The 18,760-nt window shown below is 39.9% G+C and overlaps 1 protein-coding gene across 1 annotated transcript; it reads right to left on the bottom strand.

Moving 5' to 3' along the window:
• On the bottom strand, positions 7,946 to 13,306 carry LOC109230859 (probable protein phosphatase 2C 6). The gene is made up of 5 exons (XM_019396317.1): positions 12,701 to 13,306; positions 11,222 to 11,599; positions 9,512 to 9,629; positions 9,166 to 9,389; positions 7,946 to 8,791 (listed from the first exon to the last, which is right to left on the bottom strand). Exons 1-5 carry the CDS (start codon positions 12,962 to 12,964, stop codon positions 8,240 to 8,242), a joined length of 1,536 nt encoding a protein of 511 aa, XP_019251862.1. The 5' UTR covers positions 12,965 to 13,306; the 3' UTR covers positions 7,946 to 8,239.

The following is an 18,760-nucleotide window of genomic DNA, read 5'->3' as shown; positions in this document are numbered from 1 at the left end:
CATGCATTGGAGAAGTCCCGGTCTACATAGTCCCTTTATCGCCTGACCTAGAGAGGTTGTCGAGAGGTCGGGCGATGAACTTATGCTTAACTTCGACATGCCCTCTTTGTCGCCTCGTTAAGAAAACTCCCCAAGAAAACTCAATTGGGACAAAACTCGAGCGAGGGAAAAAGAGTACGACTTGGAGGATGTCTTGTTTTTAGAAGTTGAAGTATTTGAGGTGAGCGACGTTCCAATTGTTCGGTAGCACTTTCCCCTCCATTGTTTCCAGTTGAAACGACCCTTTGCTTGCTGCCGCCGTGATTTTGTATGGGCCATCCCAATTGGTACCCAGTTTTCCTTCTCGTGGGTCTTTGCTCGCCTGCGTTTTGGCTTTGAGTACGTAGTCCCCGACTTTGAGTGGCTTGACCTTGGCTTTTTTGTTGTAGTATCGCTCTGCTTGTTGCTTCTGGGCCACCATTCTTATGTAAGCAATGTCTCTTCGTTCTCCGGCCTCATCGAGATCTTGCCTTCTGTTCTCGTCGTTGCTTGGCCCGCTTTCATTTGAATATCTTAGGCTTGGTTCCCCGACCTCAACTGGTATCATTGCATAAGTCCCATAGACTAGTGAGTATGGTGTTTCCCCTGTGCTCGTCTTTGGCGTGCTGCGATATGCCCATATCACTTCTGGCCACAGTCCCTTGGCGTTTTCGAGTTTCTTTTTCATGATATTCAATATTGTTTTGTTGGAGGATTCAGCTTGGCCTTTGGCGGCGGGATGATATGGCGTGGAGAGTATTCTTTTGATGTGCCGTTTCTGGAAGAACTCGGCGACCTTTTTCCCCGTGAATTGAGGTCCGCCTGTCACAACTGATTTCCTTGGGAATGCCGAAACGACATCCGATGTTCCACCATATGAAGGTGATCACTTCTTGTTCGCGTATCTGAGCAAATGCACCTGCTTCCACCCATTTAGAGAAATAGTTAGTTAAAACCAAAAGAAATCACACATTACCTCGTCCTGCGGGGAGCGGGCCGACGATATCCATTCCCCATTTGATGAAGGGCCAGGGCGACATGACTGAGTGGAGGTGTTCTCCAGCTTGGTGGATCATGGAAGCGTATTTTTGGCATTGCTCGCATCTTTTGACGAAGTCGGCGGCCTTCTTTTTCATCGTGGGCCAATAGTTGCCTGCTCGTATGAGGCATCTGACGAGAGATCCATTGCCGGCGTGAGCTCCGCAGTGGCCTCGTGTACTTCTTCGAGGACGCGTCGTGTTTGATTTGGTCCTAAGCACTTTGCTAGGGGACCACCGAATGTTCTTTTGTACAAGTCGTTATTGACAATGTTGTACCTGGCCGCCTGCATTCGAAGCTTCTTGGCTTCTTTTTTGTCGGGTGGGAGTACTCCGTCCTGCAAGTATGAGATAATACGATTGCGCTAGTCCCAAGTCAGGTTTATAGATCGTACATCGATTTGGTCTATTGATGAATGGAGGAGAGTAACCACGTCCCCCTCTCTGGTTATACTTTTGGTGGCTGCTACAAGTTTGGCGAGGCCATCCGCTTCGATGTTCTGCGCTTGGGCTATTTGGTCGAGCTGGCACTCGTCGAACTCGGGTAGTAGTTTGCAAATTTTGGCCTGGTATTTCTGTAGCCGTTGCTCCTTAATTTGGAAAGTCCCTATGACTTGGTTGACGACGAGTTGTGAGTCGCATCGAAGGATGACTCGTCGTGTTGCGTACTTGAGTTCCAATTTTAACCCTGCAATCACGGCCTCATACTCGGCCTCGTTGTTAGTCATCTTAGGGCATCGTATGGACTGGCGAACCATTTGCCCGTTGGGACCTCGAGTATAAGTCCTAGTCCAGATCCTGATGCGTTAGAAGCACCATCGGTATATAAAACCCATTGGTCGTGTACTTTGGTGGAAGTAATGGCGGTTTCCCTTTCGACTTCAGACATTATCTTCGCACTGAAGTCGGCAACGAAGTCAGCAAGAACTTGCGACTTTATCACTGTTCGCGGCTGATAGGTTATATCGTGCTCGCTCAGCTCTATGGCCCACTTGGCCAATGTGCCCGACAATTCAGGTTTGTGCAAGATACTCCTTAAAGGAAAGGTCGTAACCACCGAGATGGGGTGGCACTGGAAATAAGATCTAAGCTTTCGTGAAGCTACGACCAGGGCCAGAGCTAACTTCTCGAGGTGGGGGTACCTCGTTTTAGCGTCAACCAAATTTTTGCTAATGTAATAGATAGTAGATTGCGTACCTTTATTTTCTCGTACTAGGACTGCACTTACTGCGACGTCGGACACGGCCAGGTAGACAAGGAGGCGCTCTCCGGGTTTCGCCTTAGCGAGCAACGGTGGCGAAGACATGTAGGCCTTTAGTTCTTTTAAGGCGTTGACGCACTCGGAGTTCCATTGGAGTCCGTTATCCCTTTTGAGTACGCCAAAAAATTTGTGGCACCTATCGGAGGACCGCGAGATGAATCTTGACAGAGCGGCTATCCGGCCGGTCAGCTTTTGCACTTGCTTTTTGCTGCTTAGATTTTCTGGGATTCCTTCTATGGCCTTGATTTGGTCGGGATTGTCCTCGATGCCTCGTTGTGATACCAAGAAGCCGAGGAATTTTCTAGATGTCACGCCGAAAGCATATTTTTTGGGGTTTAATTTCATGCCGTACCTTCTGAGTATGTCGAAGGCTTCCCTCAGGTGATCGATATAGTCTTCCTTTCTCTTTGACTTGACCAACATGCCGTCTATATATACTTCCATGGTCTTGCCGAGTTGATCTTTGAACATTTTGGTCACTAGCCTCTGGTATGTTGCCCCCGCATTTTTTAACCCGAACGGTATCACTCTGTAGCAGTACGTCCCCTGGTGGGTGATGAAGGTGGTTTTTTCCTGGTCCTCCTCCTCCATGAGGATTTGGTTGTAGCCTGAGTAGGAATCCAAGAAACTCAACAGTTCGTGCCCGACTGCGGCGTCGATGAGTTGGTCGATGTGGGGCAGCGGGAACGAGTCTTTTGGGCAGGCTTTGTTCAGATCTGTGAAGTCCACGCACATTCTCCACTTACCGTTCTTCTTTTTCACCATGACCACATTGGCGACCCACTGAGGGTACTTCGATTCTCTGATAGAACCGTTAACTAACAATTTCTCGACCTCTTCACAAACTGCGTCGTTTATTGCAGAGTTGAACATTCATCTAATTTGCCTTACTGGGTGGTAAAATAGGTCGACGTTCGACTTGTGAGTTGCTATCTCCTTTGGGATACCTGGCATGTCTGCATGGGAAAAGGCAAATAGGTCTGCGTTATTTTTAAGAATTAATGAAATTTACCTGGATCTTGGAGTTTATGGCCGATGAAAGCTTTCTTTTTGTGGTCGTCGTCGTCTAGTTGGACGGGGTCGAGGCCCTCTACGGTTGACACTGTGGCTTCTATGAGTTCAGGGTCGCTGATGACGTCTTTCTTTTCATCGCCATCCGACCCCGACTTTGTTAATTTCTATGCTTCCTCGGCTTTTCCTTTCAACTGTTGGGTGTATGTGCAGTCATGGGCGATGCGGTAGCATTCTCGGGCCGTGCGTTGCTCTTCCCGGATGTAGAATACTCCCTAGGGGTGGGAAATTTAATCACTTGGTACAAACTGGAGGGGACGACTTTCATGGCGTGTATCCATGGTCGGCCTATGATGGCATTGTACATCGTATCCTGGTCCATGATGTGGAACATGGTCTCCAAGGTGACGCCGCCGGCCAGGACGGGCAGTGTGATTTCTCCAGATGTCCGCTCAACTGCATTGTTAAAACCTATTAGCGTGATGTAGCGTGGCACTATCCTGTCCTCGAGCTTTATTTGGGTGAGAAATCGAGGATGGATGATGCACGCGCCGCTTCCATCATCGACCATGATACGTCTTACATCAGTATCAAAAATACGTAAAGTAATAACAAGGGCGTCATAGTTAGGAAAGACCAAACCGTGGGTATCTAACTCATCGAAGATGATACTTTCTTCGAGTTTGTAATACCGTTCGTGGGTGATTGACCGCTTGGGTTTGTGGGTGGCGGTGAACTTCACGCTGTTGATAGATGCGTTGCCTCCTCCTCCGATGACATTTGAATGGTCCGAACTGGGGAAGGTGGTTTTGGCGGCCCCTGGTGTTGTTCTCGTCCGCGAGCGAAGTTCGCTCTTCCTCGGTCACTCATCAGTTCTCTCAAATGCCTCTGGTTGAGCATATTTACTACATCCTGCCTCAAGGCGATGCAGTCTTCCGTCTTGTGGCCTTGTTCCTAATGGAATTCACAGAGGGCGTTCGATTTTCTGGTGTTTGGGTCGGACTTCATCTTTTGTGACCATTTCACCTTCGGGCCGAGCTTCTCTAGAGCGTAGACTATCTCTGAAGGAGAAACACAGAAGTTATGAGCAGATAATAGTGGAGGCATACCTCTTTCGTTCCGGTGAGTCCCTGTTTGTGGCCTAAGTGAGCCGTCACCGTGGCGAGGAGGTGGTACGGCGACCGCTAGTGTACGGCTGGTGTCTTTCGTGATTGAGGCGCGGACCTGCATGATCCCTCCTGTTGTCGTTTCTGCAGTCTTTTCTCGACTGCACCTGGACTGACGTCAACCGCTGGGTTGGCCCGTTAAGGTCATCCTCGTCCGCTCTCACCTCGGCACAATAAGCGTTATGTATTTCTTCCCAAGTGGTGGGAGGGTACTTCATGAGTCTGTTCAACAGTTTTTGGTCGCCCTCGACCTGCTCCTATTCAGCCCGTTTTGGAAAGCTGCTACTGCTATCCCCTCTGATACATTTGGAAGGATCATTCTCACTCTGTTGAACCGGGCGAGGAAGTCCCTGAGCCCTTCGCCAGGTGACTGTCTGATGGTGAATATGTCATTCACCCTGGCTTCCGCTTTCTTGGCCTATGCATGGGCAGTGACGAACTTGTCGGCCATTTTTTCAAATGTCTGTACGGATCGTGCGGGCGGTTGCGAATACCATGTTAATGCTCCCCCGGTTAGGGTTTCACCAAACTTTTTCAGCAATGTAGATGGCACATGCTCTTTAGCGAGGTCGTTGCCTTTCACTGCGGTGACGTAGTGGATGATGTGATCCTCAGGGTCCGTTGTACCATCGTATATCTTCAGGTATGGTGGCATCTTGAATGTTTTGGGTATAGCATGTGGTGCGGCCTTGTCGCTATATGGTTGTTCCAAAAACCGGCCAGCGTCTCGCTTTGGTAGGACTTTTGGGGCGCCCGGTATCTTATCTACCCCTTCTTGATGCTCTCTCATTTGCTCACGGAGTGCTTTGTTCTTGTTCTCCATCTCCTGCATTTTTCTTAGGATAGCAACGAGGGCGTCATTACCTGCATCATTAACAGAGTGAGTGATACCTGTCGAGGGAGGTGAGGCGTGTTGCTCATTGGTTGTTGTTGCGATGTCGACTCGCGCACCCTCTCTGTTCACCCTCTGAGCGGGTTTGTCAAGTATACTGTTCAGTGTATTCGTTAGCCATGCTTTTAGTAGTTTTTTCACCGCTGGTGGTGCTTCTTTCGTCGTGGACGTAGAGGCTCCCTTTCCGTGAGAAGCGGTAATGCTGCCATGAGGGGGGGGGGGGGTGAATCACTTCGCCTAAGGTGAGGCGCTTGGTGTCACGTTCTCCTTGTCCTCTCCGTGAGTTTCACTGATGGTGTTTAGGAGATTAGTAGTAAGGCCTACCACTGCTTTTAATCTTTCTACTCCATTTCCTGCCATGTTAGATTATGCAAGTAGGGGAAAGAAAGTCCTGTATTTTGCTATTGGTGTATTTTTGTAAATCTAGAAAGACTATGATTTTGACTAGAAACTCCCCACAGACGACGCCAATTTGTTTGACCAAAAAGTATAGCACTCTTTATTAAACTGATCAAAAGATAAACAAGGTGAAAGGTGAATCCTAGTCAAGCATAATAATTCTTATATCTAGCTAAGTGTTTAAATGGTATCGTCTACTTAACGCGCGGAATCAATTATCAAATTATTAAATGCACGCTTTTGAGAATAAATAAAGAATGAATGATGAGAAATAAATATGGAAGATGGCAATAAATGTAAATAGGAAGAACTATTCACCCAAATATTGAATGATGTGGATGATTCTTCCTTCTGACAATAAAACGTGGCAATAAGTAAGAAAATGAACAATGGTTTCTTGGATCGTGTGAGTAGAAAGGAAGAATAATCGATAAAATCAATCACTGTGGAGAGGTAAACTTTTGTATTTTCTCTCCAGAGTCAACTTCTTGCAATAGTTTTTCTCAGAATCATTCTCACCTGCCCCCTTTCCTCTCTCTCCTTTTCTATTTATATAGGATGTTCTCTAAAAACCCTAAAAAAGTACAATAAAGAGAAGGGAATATTCACGTTTGCTAGTTCCAAGGCTATACTAGCCTTTGTTCCACTCTCCGCTACTCGACCTCGGCTTTAACGGCTTGCTCAGTGACTGGTCGTTGTTGGGCTTTGGTCGACCTCGGCCTGGCCTCCCAAATAGAAACGCAATCTTCTCACTTAACGATCTCCCCACGCCTAATTTCCTAAGCCGTATTTTGACCCATACAATTTGAACTGTATGCTTTCTCTGATAACAACACGATAGGGGATTCAAGAAAGGATGATGGACAATATCAACAAAACAATTGTGAGAATTTTCTTGCTCTCTTGTGTGTGGTTACTCTTGGATTTATTCTTCAACCTTCAAGAATCAACTTAAGATGGTAAGATTAAACCATTTTCGAAATCTTAGATCACTTCTAGGTATTCAAGAAAGGTGATAAGTTTAGGCTTATTGTTGTTCTTGTTATTCTAAAGGGTCGGGTTTCACAATCTATCTCTTGTTTTTAGTTCTATACCAAAGGCGATTAGTTCTTCTAGCTAATTGTTGCTAGGATTCAACTTCAAGAATAGACTTCTTGAATTCAAGAAACTCTTTCTTGAATTCAATCTATCGTTAACTTCAGTCTTTTTTGTTTCTTTATTTTCTTTTAGCTTCCGCATGTTTCTTGATTTTCTCTAGTAATTCTTGAATCCCCTATCGTGTTGTTATCATTCTCTGTCATTGCAATAGTAATAATCATCATGCCTTTCGTTTCTTGCTTTAGGATGGGGTTTGGTTGCGGGAGGAGTGACTCAAGTAGTGGTGGCAAAATGGTTAAAAGAAAACAGTTTTCCACCCATATTATCCATTAAAAAATGGATTGGATAATGAACTTTTTAAAAATGGGTCAAATATATCATATTATCCACTTAGAAAATGAATAACCAATGGATAACTAATGAGTTCAACTTTTATATTTGTAAAGCATCAGAATGGGGTTCTTCAAGTTTAGGAGACTATGAATTCTCCCAAAACTGATCATATTCAAGAAGCCATGGATAATATAGATATTCATATTATCCACCGGTTAACCTATTTTTTATCCGTATAAAATATGGATCGGTCGGATAAATTATCTGTTTTTGCATTACCCATTTTCGATCCACTCATATCCGACCCGATTCGCCTGTTTGTCACCCTAAACTCAAGTATCAATCATATTAAAGCTGTAAATGAATGATCGATTTGGAGTAGATGTCATTTGTCGTCACTGTCACTAGGTAGTGGTAACGCTGCATATACATTACCCTCCTCAGACCCTACTATGTGAGATTATACTAGATTTGTTGTTGTTATTGTCACAACTTTATTACAAGTAAGCAAGTTCAAAACACACCAAATTGAAATGTTAAAATTAAAATCTTAAATGTTCCGAAAGTCCTTCCTTTTCAATATTTTTTTTCCCCTTAAAATTTATCATCATAGACCTCCTTTTCAATATTTAAAACAGGATAAAAGGCAAGATAGACTAGATGAATCAGCAGTTCCTTAGCTAAATAAAGGAAATCAATTGAAGCAGATGAGACAGAAAAATAAAAAGGAAAGAAGAAGAACCAAGACTACACAACAATTGTCATTTCTACTGAGCCCTCTTCAATGGCATTGTACACAAATTTAAGCAGCAAATATAACTTTTCCTACAAAAATGAATTGCCAATTTGGATAGTCCACAAGCACAACAACAATCTGTCACTTCAGGCCATTCCAGCACCTGATTTGACAATTAACTGAAAAGCTGTACTATTACTCCAATCAGTTTCATTTACAGCAGAATCTTTGACAACAACAGCAGAGAATACCACTGAAGATCATTTTATCATTCAATGCTTTGATATCTCATAACCATTTTCTCCAACTGGTAGACCTTTTATCAGCAGACAAGAATCTAGGAAGACTAAGAAGACTATTAACCCTCGTAATTCCCTCAAGTGCTGACCATTCGTCATCTTGTGCAGTCGAAAGGATCTCAGCTATACTTCTCTTAGACTGGCCGAGACCTTTATCTGGATGTTGTTCTTCCTGTGACTCAACGACTGGAACTATCTCACTGGCATCTTTGGTAGTACTGAGATCTTCACGACCAGCAGTCTGAGAGGTTGAAATAGCTTCAGTATCTGATCTTCCAACATTTCCATCTATAGCGCTTGTCTTAATTTTCATTTCAGGGGAATTTGTCAGCCTATTTTGCCCTTCCAACACTTTGGCATCGGGTACAGGTGTGGAGTCTAGGTAAAGGCATACTACAGCACAGTCGTCATTCTTTGACGTTGGATATTTTAGCCTCCATGCTCTAGTAGCACACTCAACAAGAGCTCGGCCAGCTGTTTCACGACTTGGAGCGCAGGCCACAATATCCACAGCTTCCTTATTAGAAAGGACATCCCAAACCTACATTGAGAAAGTAAAAATGTTACGAAATCAAAAATGTAAATGCAGCATCACGATGAACCTCGACCCCTGTCCCTGATCTCGACTCCGAACCCCAATCAAGAACCCCGCCCCTCGACTTTGACCCCGATCTTGCCCCCCCGATCCCAACCCCGGACCCGAACCCCACCACCCCGTCCTCCCTCTCCCATAATGTTTGGCTAGATTATTTTCCAAAAAAATATTTTCTGCTAACTAACCAAACACCAGAAAATAAGTAAGAAAACCACTTATTTTCCGTGGAAAACATTTTCCCTCTTACCAAACACACCCTAAGTTGTCATATGTTTTCTGCATAGTTGAGATAGGATTAAACATGAGATAAGGAAAAATACCCCGTCAGTAGCAAGGAGGACAAATTCATCCCTCTCAGTAATGTGGTGGTAATACACATCCGGGACAGAAATTAAACCAAAATCCTTGAGACAAAAATCACCAAATGCTCTGGCCATTGCCAAACCTGGGGAGTCACAGTTTGGCAACCACACACGTGCAACCTCTGGCTCATCTTGCAATGCAAAAACCCGTCCTTTACATTTCTGGATTCTAGCAGCTTCTCCTACAGGAGGAAGACAAAAGCTACTGATTTCAAACAACTGAAAGAAATTTAACTGATTTCAGCTTCAGCTAATGAACATTTTGTGTGTTTTTTTTTTGAGGGTGGGGGAAGATGAGACTGACTTGGAAGATTAGGCTTCAAATCTACTGTCAACTGTACAGCCATTAAAGAGTTGTCTTTATCTCTCATTGCCAAAACTGCTCTAGAGTCACCAACATTACCAACAAATATATCCTTGCCCTGAGAACAACACCACAGAAGATCGGTTATTTCTCCTCTTTCAAGATGCTACACAATTAGTGATGCAAAAATTAACCATGCTAAAGCAGAATCATGTGCAAACCTTCCCACTCAATCATTATTTATTTCTGAAAGTACAATGTTTCAACATCATACCCTGGTCAAAAGAGGTATTCATCAATCCAAAAATCTACACGACTTTACAAACATGCAAAATCATGAAAACAGTTGATTAAGAAAGAATCACAACATAAATCTCTAAATAAATCAGGAAAAAAACCAATTAACCATGAAGTATGATGTGCAAGGTAAAAAAAAGGCCCTGCATTTCTGACAATAGGTGAGATAAGCATTAATATGCATTCTCCAGATTAGAAGAATAATTGTGAATGAAGTCTGACTGAATGTGAGTATAGGTCCTCCTCCATATAATGAACTCCATCTATCTTCGATTCATAAAATCAGTGTGTTAGAGATCTTTAAATGTAACGAAAATAGAAAGGGTATCAATAAACTACAGCTTCATGTTTTCATCCAACCTATGCAGTATAGAATGGACATCAAAGACAATACTTATTTACCAACCAAAAAACAAAAAAGACAAGCAAAAGCTATGAGCCAACGACAGGTTATTAATACTTAACTTCTCAATATTGATTTTGCTTAATCATATTCAACAAAACACACCCATTAGAAACTTCTAACAACAATCATATGCTCGAAAATGGCACGAAGATAAAAGTGAAATTCATTGGGGTAGGAGTGAAAACATGACTTATTAAAACATAAAAATGCATTTGAGTCATAAATAACAGGTATTTTCCCCTATCTGCATGGGTATTTGTGTATTATTCGGACCAGATAATGGGGTACCCGTTAAAAGCTCAGATTCTAGGCAAATCAAGTTCTTCAATATAGCAAAAAAAGCGCATAATTCCCCAACAACTGCACTTCCTATAGTGTTAAAGCTGCTAGTCTGCTACTGACAACTATATTGACGCGGGTTAGGGGTACATTATTTCTACTTTAAAAGTGAAATAAGGAAAGAAGCAAAGGTCCTCATAGCTAAATTGGTTGTGACTGTGGTATTTTATATAAGGTAAATATTTCCCTAAAGTTGACATGTTTTGAATAGCAAGTTCGGGCTCTGATATTTCAGAAAAGTAGTTTACATGAGTTCACTTTTTTCATCTGAAGCTAAATGGAAGCCTCTGTTGATGGGAACATACAAATCCAAAACGTCATTTTAATGGTGCCAGGTGCACATAGGATCAGAGAAGGGAATATACATTCTCATCTTTTAAATTATTAAACGACGTAATTTTCTTTGATATTGATGAGGTTTGCTTTTATACACACATTTTAATCTCACTAGCACAACTGTCCAACCTTGGCGCATTTCTCATTCAACTTTCTGTTCCCAAATAGAAACACAATTCTGCACCAAAGAGGAGCGTATGCAATGTGGTTACAGAACATGCATATCGGAAAAGTATGGACGACACTGCTTTTCCAGCTTCAATAAAGTTAAACTAGTTTTAAATGCATCAACTCTGGATGAAACTAAAAGAAACCAAAATTATGGTAATTACCTGCATTACTAAAGTAACAGCAGTTGACCCGCTGCAGAAACAGTCGATTGAGGGGTGTAACTTTAGTTCTTTATCCATTGATCTAAAAGCCTTTAATATTGACCTCTTAAGTTGCATATGGATTTCCGGGAATTTTTCATTGTTCTCAGCTTCCACTGATTCGATCAAATCATCATCCATGATTTCGTCAAGATGTGAGCCTCCATTAGTATTTCCATTCTCGGATGCAGCACTTTGATCACCACAGGATTTAGTTTCCCATTCTGATTGCAACAAAAGTGGAAGATAATCTCGAACTTTCCTTGCAACCATATGTCCATGAGGACCATGCCCATCAAATACTCCACAAAAAGTTGTATCGCTTCTCGAACAATAATTCTATTGTAGAAACATTCCAACCAAGTCATAAACTGACCCAATAGACAAGAACAAATTAATTTGTTGTTTGACAATTAACAGATTAAATGGCATACAAGAGACAATAACTATGCTGTGTTAATACCCAATTTTTTACGCTCTAGTCTCAACAACGATGGTAACGAGGTGAAGCAGAACTCCAATTAAAAATCTGAAGAGGTCTATATAGGATGCCAATGTGGTTGATATTATTAAGAATAATCTTTCAAATAAACTTGGCACTATTCTTGAGCATCCCAATTCAATTCAGCAATGAATTAACTCCAAAATGGAGCCCAATAGAGTTTAGTCAGTATAAGCATCAATCTACTTTCATTTTCATGCTGACTTAGTATCACCAAAATTCAATTTCTAAATACTCGTTTAGGTATTTAGGAACAAATAGCAGATTCAAATTCTAAGACATTCATGCATATTCCACTCAAGGGTGTGGCCTAGCCGTCAAATGACTCAATGAAGCTGGAATGGATCATGAGACACCATTGAGAGGGAAAAAAAGTTCGCTGATTTCTTTTCATCTGTCTAGCCTTGTTGGAGAGAGTTATCCCAAACTTGTACCCGTGGGAGACAGCAGGTACCATATGAATTAGATATAACAACAACAACTCCGTCGCAGTCTCAAACAAGTTAGGGGTCAATTATATGAATCCTCACTGACCATGTTACTCCATATAAAGTTATAAACTGTATAGTGAGGATTCACAATGAAACTGTAGTTTTATGTACGTTGCTAGCCTACCACAACCCTCCTCTTTTATCCACGTTTAGGACCGGCAATGTGAGCAAATCCAAGCGGAGTTCATCCTATGAATTATTAAAAAAGGGCATCCACATGCACAAAGCATCTCGCGTTCTCTAGGGAAGGGGCGCATCCCCTACACAACTAACCCTAACACAAGCATCTGGATGATTCCACGACGCGAACCTGTCACCTAAAGGTCGCGCACAGAGACAACTTTACCGTTGCTCCAAGGTTCCCTTCTACCCTATGAATTAGACCAAAAAAAAACAAAAAAACAAATATACATGCATTATTTGATCCTCCAGAGTTAAGTGACAAACCTCCCAAACAATCATGGCATCTTGATTGGTACCTTTCTTTCCTTGCTGAGTATATAAACAAGCAACATTACTAGCACCATTTCCTATTACCCTTCCTTCAATCTGCTCAAGTCCTCTCTCCTCAGCTCCACTTCCTCCACTCAACTTGCTCATAAATTTACTGAAATCTCCATTATTAGAACTGCTTTTCCTCAACATCAAATCAATCTTTTTACTCTCATTCTCACTACTCTTCCCTTTTACTAAAGAATAGCAAATTCCCATCTTTTTATTACCAAAAAAAAAAAAAAAAATCAACTTTACTGTTACAATTTATAGGACCCTTTATTTCATCTTCAATGCTAGAAATGAACAAATACTTTATTTTAGTACTAATTCATATGAAATTTTTCAAAAATTAAAATTTAGAACCCTAGAAATTTAGCTAAAAAATGTTGATGAGCTAAAATGGAAAATCAAATCAAAATTACAGATAAAAACAGATGGAAAAAAAATAAATCAGGTGAGGGTGTAAAGTGTGAGTGGGTATAGATTTTATGAACTGTTTTTGTATTTTTATATTTTAATTTAGAATCATAGCTTTTATACAAGAATAAAAATATGAGTTGGTCGTGTGCGCTGTTTAAAAGTAAATATTTGAATTTAATGAAATTTGGACTTATATGTCCTCGGGTCCTCAGTCCGCCATTAGGAAGAAAGTTAGTATTACAAATTACGAAACCGTCCCACTAGTTTATTATTTGTGAAAATTTTACCCGCATTCGATGTTTACACTAATTTAACCGTAAAATTAATATAGTTGATGTAAATATTAGGTGCGAATAAAATTTCACCTTATTCCTGATTCTTTAAATTGGAGACTAAAACCATAAAGGTATCTTTATTTCTTTTTTTTCTTCTTTCTGGTACTACATTGGGGTTCGATTAAACTCGGATTCGCGATGAAAAATTTCACAATGGAGGATAAAAATATTCCCTAACAAAGACGACTCTATACACAGGGCGGCTCGATTAAACTCGGATTCGCGACGAAAAATTCCACATTGGAGGATAAAAATATTCCCTAACAAAGACGACTCCATACAGAGGACTCAAATTAAACCTGAAAACTCTGGTTAAGGATTGCATCTTTGGTTTTTGAACTAGGTGGAAAAACACTATTGATTTTTTTTTTTCAAGAATGCCATATGGATATCATATAAAATGAGTTGTTGACGTGATTTTATTTAAATTTCAATTTTCTACGTGTGATACTTGTATTTTTTTTTTTTTAGATTGAATTTATATATATTTTGGAGTCGTCATAATATTCGTTTCAAAGTTGAAAGGTAATACTTAACTCATTTGCAAAAATAAAAATAAATTAACTTTTTTCTTTATCTCAGAACTAAACTCAAAAGTCAAAACCAAATCTAAAATCTAGCTAAATTTAAGTATAGTTTAAGAATTTAAAACGCTATATTCATGATCTATTTTGACCATCCTAATTAGAGAGAGATTGTTGTGAAAAAGCTATCACATTATCTATTAGTTAGTCATAAGAGTTGGTCAAATGTTTTAGAGAAATTTTCACAACCCACTATTGTTTAGTGATTATTAGCTAGTTGTAGTTACCATTTACTATATTACTTCCTATAGATATGTTTTCAGTTTTTTAGAGTGTATTCGATGTATTTAAGCTACTGTATTCATGAATACAGTAGCAAAACTCTTGCGTGAAACAGGGGATTCCAGCTAGACAATTATTGTATTCGACTGTATTCACGATATGTATTTGTGAATACAGTAACGTAAATAGCGCAAATCGTGGTCTGTTCAGCTGTTTTTAAACGGAAAGTGAATCAATTAACACAATAGACTCCTAATATAACTCAACTAACTCAATTACATTACCTATAATTTGTATTTGACGCGAAATATGCTGAATATTTTTCCAGCCGATAAATACAACAAAACAGAGCAATCGCCGAGTTTCTAATCCTTCCCTTTTCTGTTGATATCGTTCGTGGGTGTTTCTGTTTAACCAATAAAATTCGAGATTCATCTATAGTGCAAAAACATATGAATACATACTGCAGATACATTTGAATACATATATACATCTGAATACATAAATTATATTAATTAAAAAAAAATATATGAATACATTCATGGAATATAGCGAGACAGTGAATACAATGAAATACATGGAATACAACGAGATACATTGAAATACAATGAAAAAAAAAGACAATGAATACAATGAAATACATGAAAATACAGCGAGATACATTGAAATACAATTTAAAAAAAAAGGTAACAGAATCTTCAAGTTGCTCAGCCCCAAACTCCGTCGTCTTTGTTCAAGAACAACCCTAATATCGTCTCGTCGAGAGGGCCGCGATTCTGACTCGAAACGTCATTGTTCCCGTTTCAATCAAGAACCCTAGGTAAGGAAACGTTTGTTAGGTTGTTGGATTTTTATGATAAGGGAGAGGTAGTGGCAGAGAAATGGCGTGAAGAGGAAGAGGAATTATTTCACGAGGTTGTATTTTCCAATCCTGCTTCACTAGGCAGGAATTTATGGAACCAACTTGCTATTGAATTTCCTTCATGGAGCAGGAGAGAACTCGTTAGCTATTATACAAAGCGTTGAGAGAGAGAGAGAAGGTGGAGAAAAATCTGAAAGAATGAGAGAGAAAAATAATACAAAGCGTATTTTATGGCTTAAGGGTAAGAGGTGATCATAAATAGATATTTGGCTATAAAAATCAAAAGGTAGCTATAGGATATAATTTTTTAAAAGGATATTTATTTAAATTAAATAAGGTATCAACCTTTGTTATAGGAGGTAAAAATTTTAATGTTTTACTCTAACTTTTAACGGTTTTCTTTTCATTTTCATGCCATTTTTGTCAACTTCTAAAGGGACAGCTCATAGCTTTGGCCTTGTCGTAGGCCTTTGCTAATATCATGTACCTCGACTAATTACTTGTTATCTCCCATTTAGTGACGTAACAAGAATTTTCATTAAGGAATATCAAAATATAAGAAAATAAACCTACAAAAAAGCTAAGGAGTGTTAATATGTAATATATATACATATTAAAAGAAAATTACCCAAGTTACGCAGTATAATTTTTCGACGAAGAAATGTCGGTTGGCAACCCTTAAGTATATGTGGCTCCACCACTGCTCCCACCAACATATGTATCCAGAAACTTTGTCCGCTACAACTTAGATAGAAAAAATTCACCTAATATTTTATCGTCACTACAATTTAAATCCGAATCAAATATATTTTTAAATCTTTTGAATCGTGTTCACCGAAAAATATCTCTTATCTGAAATAGTTTAGTAAAACTTGGCCTTTTTCGTCTATGAATATGCCATTGTGAGTCATTTTGTGACCCCATGAAAGCATTTAAAATCTTCATTGTCATGCGCCTAAACACTATGCATAATTGCACATTGAGTTGGCATTAAAACTTTATAATTACTACTATGTGATAAAGGGAGTAACAATGTTATATAAAGAATATATGTAAAATATACAGTGCATGACAACAAGAAATAGTTCATTCAATGCATATATTTTTGTATTATAAAAAAAGAGAAGATGAGAAGAGTCTGGACAAGAGAATCTTTTAAGAGACCTGACCTTGAACAAAGAGCGAATCCAAGGACACTCATATATTTGTTATGCCCCTCTTTGTTTCTTTCTTTGGATTTTTCAAAGGCTTTTTTTCGGTTCTAATCGCGCCAGAAATTATTTATATTCAATAGTCAAAAAAGTATATAATCTTTGCATATAACATACAAAAATGTATTTTATATACAAAAAACATATTATTTTTTTTGTTATTAATTATTTTAAAAACAACTATATACAGTGTCATTTTTCCATTTCTCAAAATGGGGTGAAGAAAATAAAGAAGGATTTTGAATAGAATTGTAGGCATAATATAGACAAAGAAACGTGGAATAACTGTAGCAGATGAACACGGTTGGTTAATGAAAAGTCCTGTTTAATGCATAAGGCTAGATATATAAAAGGGGATTCCGAATTTTGAGTTTATTAGTTGTGATTTAGAAAAGACAAATTATTGAGTTATTCAGTGAATTTCTTAACATAAATAATAAGGTTTTCGCCCGAACTCATTGTTTTTTTTTTCCTAACTAGTTTTGTGTAGGGGTAAAATCGGGGATAAAGTTACCCCGACTTCCTGATGAAGAAACAAGAGACAATGTGGTTCGATGCTGGCTCGGGTAAAGTCGAGAGCGCCCACAGATTAGAGCCCGGGGGACGAATGACACGTCAAGAGGTTAGAGGCCAAACATGGGAAGAATCGAGCGCAAGCAAAATAAAGAATTGAGGTTAAAGGGAAGATGGTTACAGAGGGCAAACGAGGAGCGAAATATCCGCCATCAACTGGATATTATGGCGCGGATCACGCTCGATATCAACAGCGGATCGTATTTTACTGGGAAAGAGATTTTTTTTCCTTATTTAGACTTGTACTAGGGTTGAAACTCTCCTACTATATAAAGGGGTAGAACCTTTTTATTTTTTCATTACTGTTGGCACGCATATCAAAGCAATAAAGTTTACTTTTGTCTTTTAGCTATTGTTTAAAGTGCTCTTCGGCTCATTTCTTTAGTCGCAACTGAGCCCATCTCGACGGCCCGATCGGAACCGATTCCCAGCATTCAAACCTAACGCCAGGCTTAATTGTTTCATTACATTTGGTTTGATCGCCGTGTTTTCTTTTAATTCAATTATTTGTGTGGTGTCTAATTTTTGCGTGCACATCGAAAGACCTGGTTCTTCTATGTGTTCCTTAAACGACTATTGCGGAAATAATCACAAGTTTTTACGTGGAAAATATCCGGCTCAAAAGGTAAAAAAAAAACCACGACCTACTACTCAGTAGGATTTTCCCCAACACTTCACTAAATCACTGAGCCAAAACAACATTTACAAAAACTTTTTTGTAAACCTAAGGATTACCTCTAATCCCGTTGTGGCAACCGGCCTCTAACTATTGCGATAACTTCAAGTTAACTCTAACTTGAATACTTAGAGTACCTAATACAATTTCTTCTAGATAAAGCTGAAAGGTACAATTTGAAACCACCTACTACAATGAAACTAGAATAAAAGACAGACACTTGGAACTGGTTCTTCTATCTGGTTCATGTAGCTTCAGGTTCGCACACTTGAATCACACAAGAATTGCTTGCAAATGGCTTGCTATTTTGCTCTCAACTCACGTTTAACTTCAGCTTTTGTGCGTACTTATAAAGTGAGAACGTCCTGCAATTTATAGAGTTAGTAGAATAAGAAATAACTAGAGTCCCAATGCTATATACTCTTCCTAGGTGGAAAAGTTCTAGTTATCTTCTACTTCTAACTCCTCCCTTATCTTGGATAGTGTTTTTTTCGAGTAAATAGTCCTTCTCCTTTTTCAATTATGCAACCTTTTCGATCGGGAGATATCATATATAACCTTTTAAGCTTATCTTCCTCACGTGTTGTCACGCCCCAATCCTCGGGGAACGCGACCGGCGTGCAACCGAGCGAACCCGGTCGAGCAAGCCTAACCAGCCTTTCCTACCCGACTCATCCACTATCCGAAGAAGAATTGCATCACCAATTATTTAATACGGGGGAGAGAGAGAGAGTTGTTAAATAAATGCATAAACGTTGCTAGTTAAATTTTTACTTAAATACGACATGCCATAGTTAAGTTTCCAAAAGTACATACAGTTGACAATCTATTGGAGAAAAGTTTCAAAATACACCGTGATCCCATGACCACCTCGGCACCCATACATGACCCACATAAATGCCTACGGAGCCTCTAAAGATACAAAAGACCAAAATGACAATGCCGGCAATAAGGCCCCGGCTATACCTCATAATATGAAAATTTGTACAAAAGAAGAACTACAAAGCCCCTGGGAGAAATGGGGGCTCACCAAGACTTCTGTGACGAGAGGAAGAGAGCACCACTGTCAGCGATCGGCGTTATCAGCAGCGGAACCACCTACATCCATTCAAAGATGTAGCGCCCCCGG

This window comes from Nicotiana attenuata, chromosome 8 (genome assembly GCF_001879085.1).
Source record: "Nicotiana attenuata strain UT chromosome 8, NIATTr2, whole genome shotgun sequence".
In the NCBI taxonomy this organism is placed as follows: domain Eukaryota; kingdom Viridiplantae; phylum Streptophyta; class Magnoliopsida; order Solanales; family Solanaceae; genus Nicotiana; species Nicotiana attenuata.
This window is presented reverse-complemented; position numbering and strand designations above follow the sequence as displayed.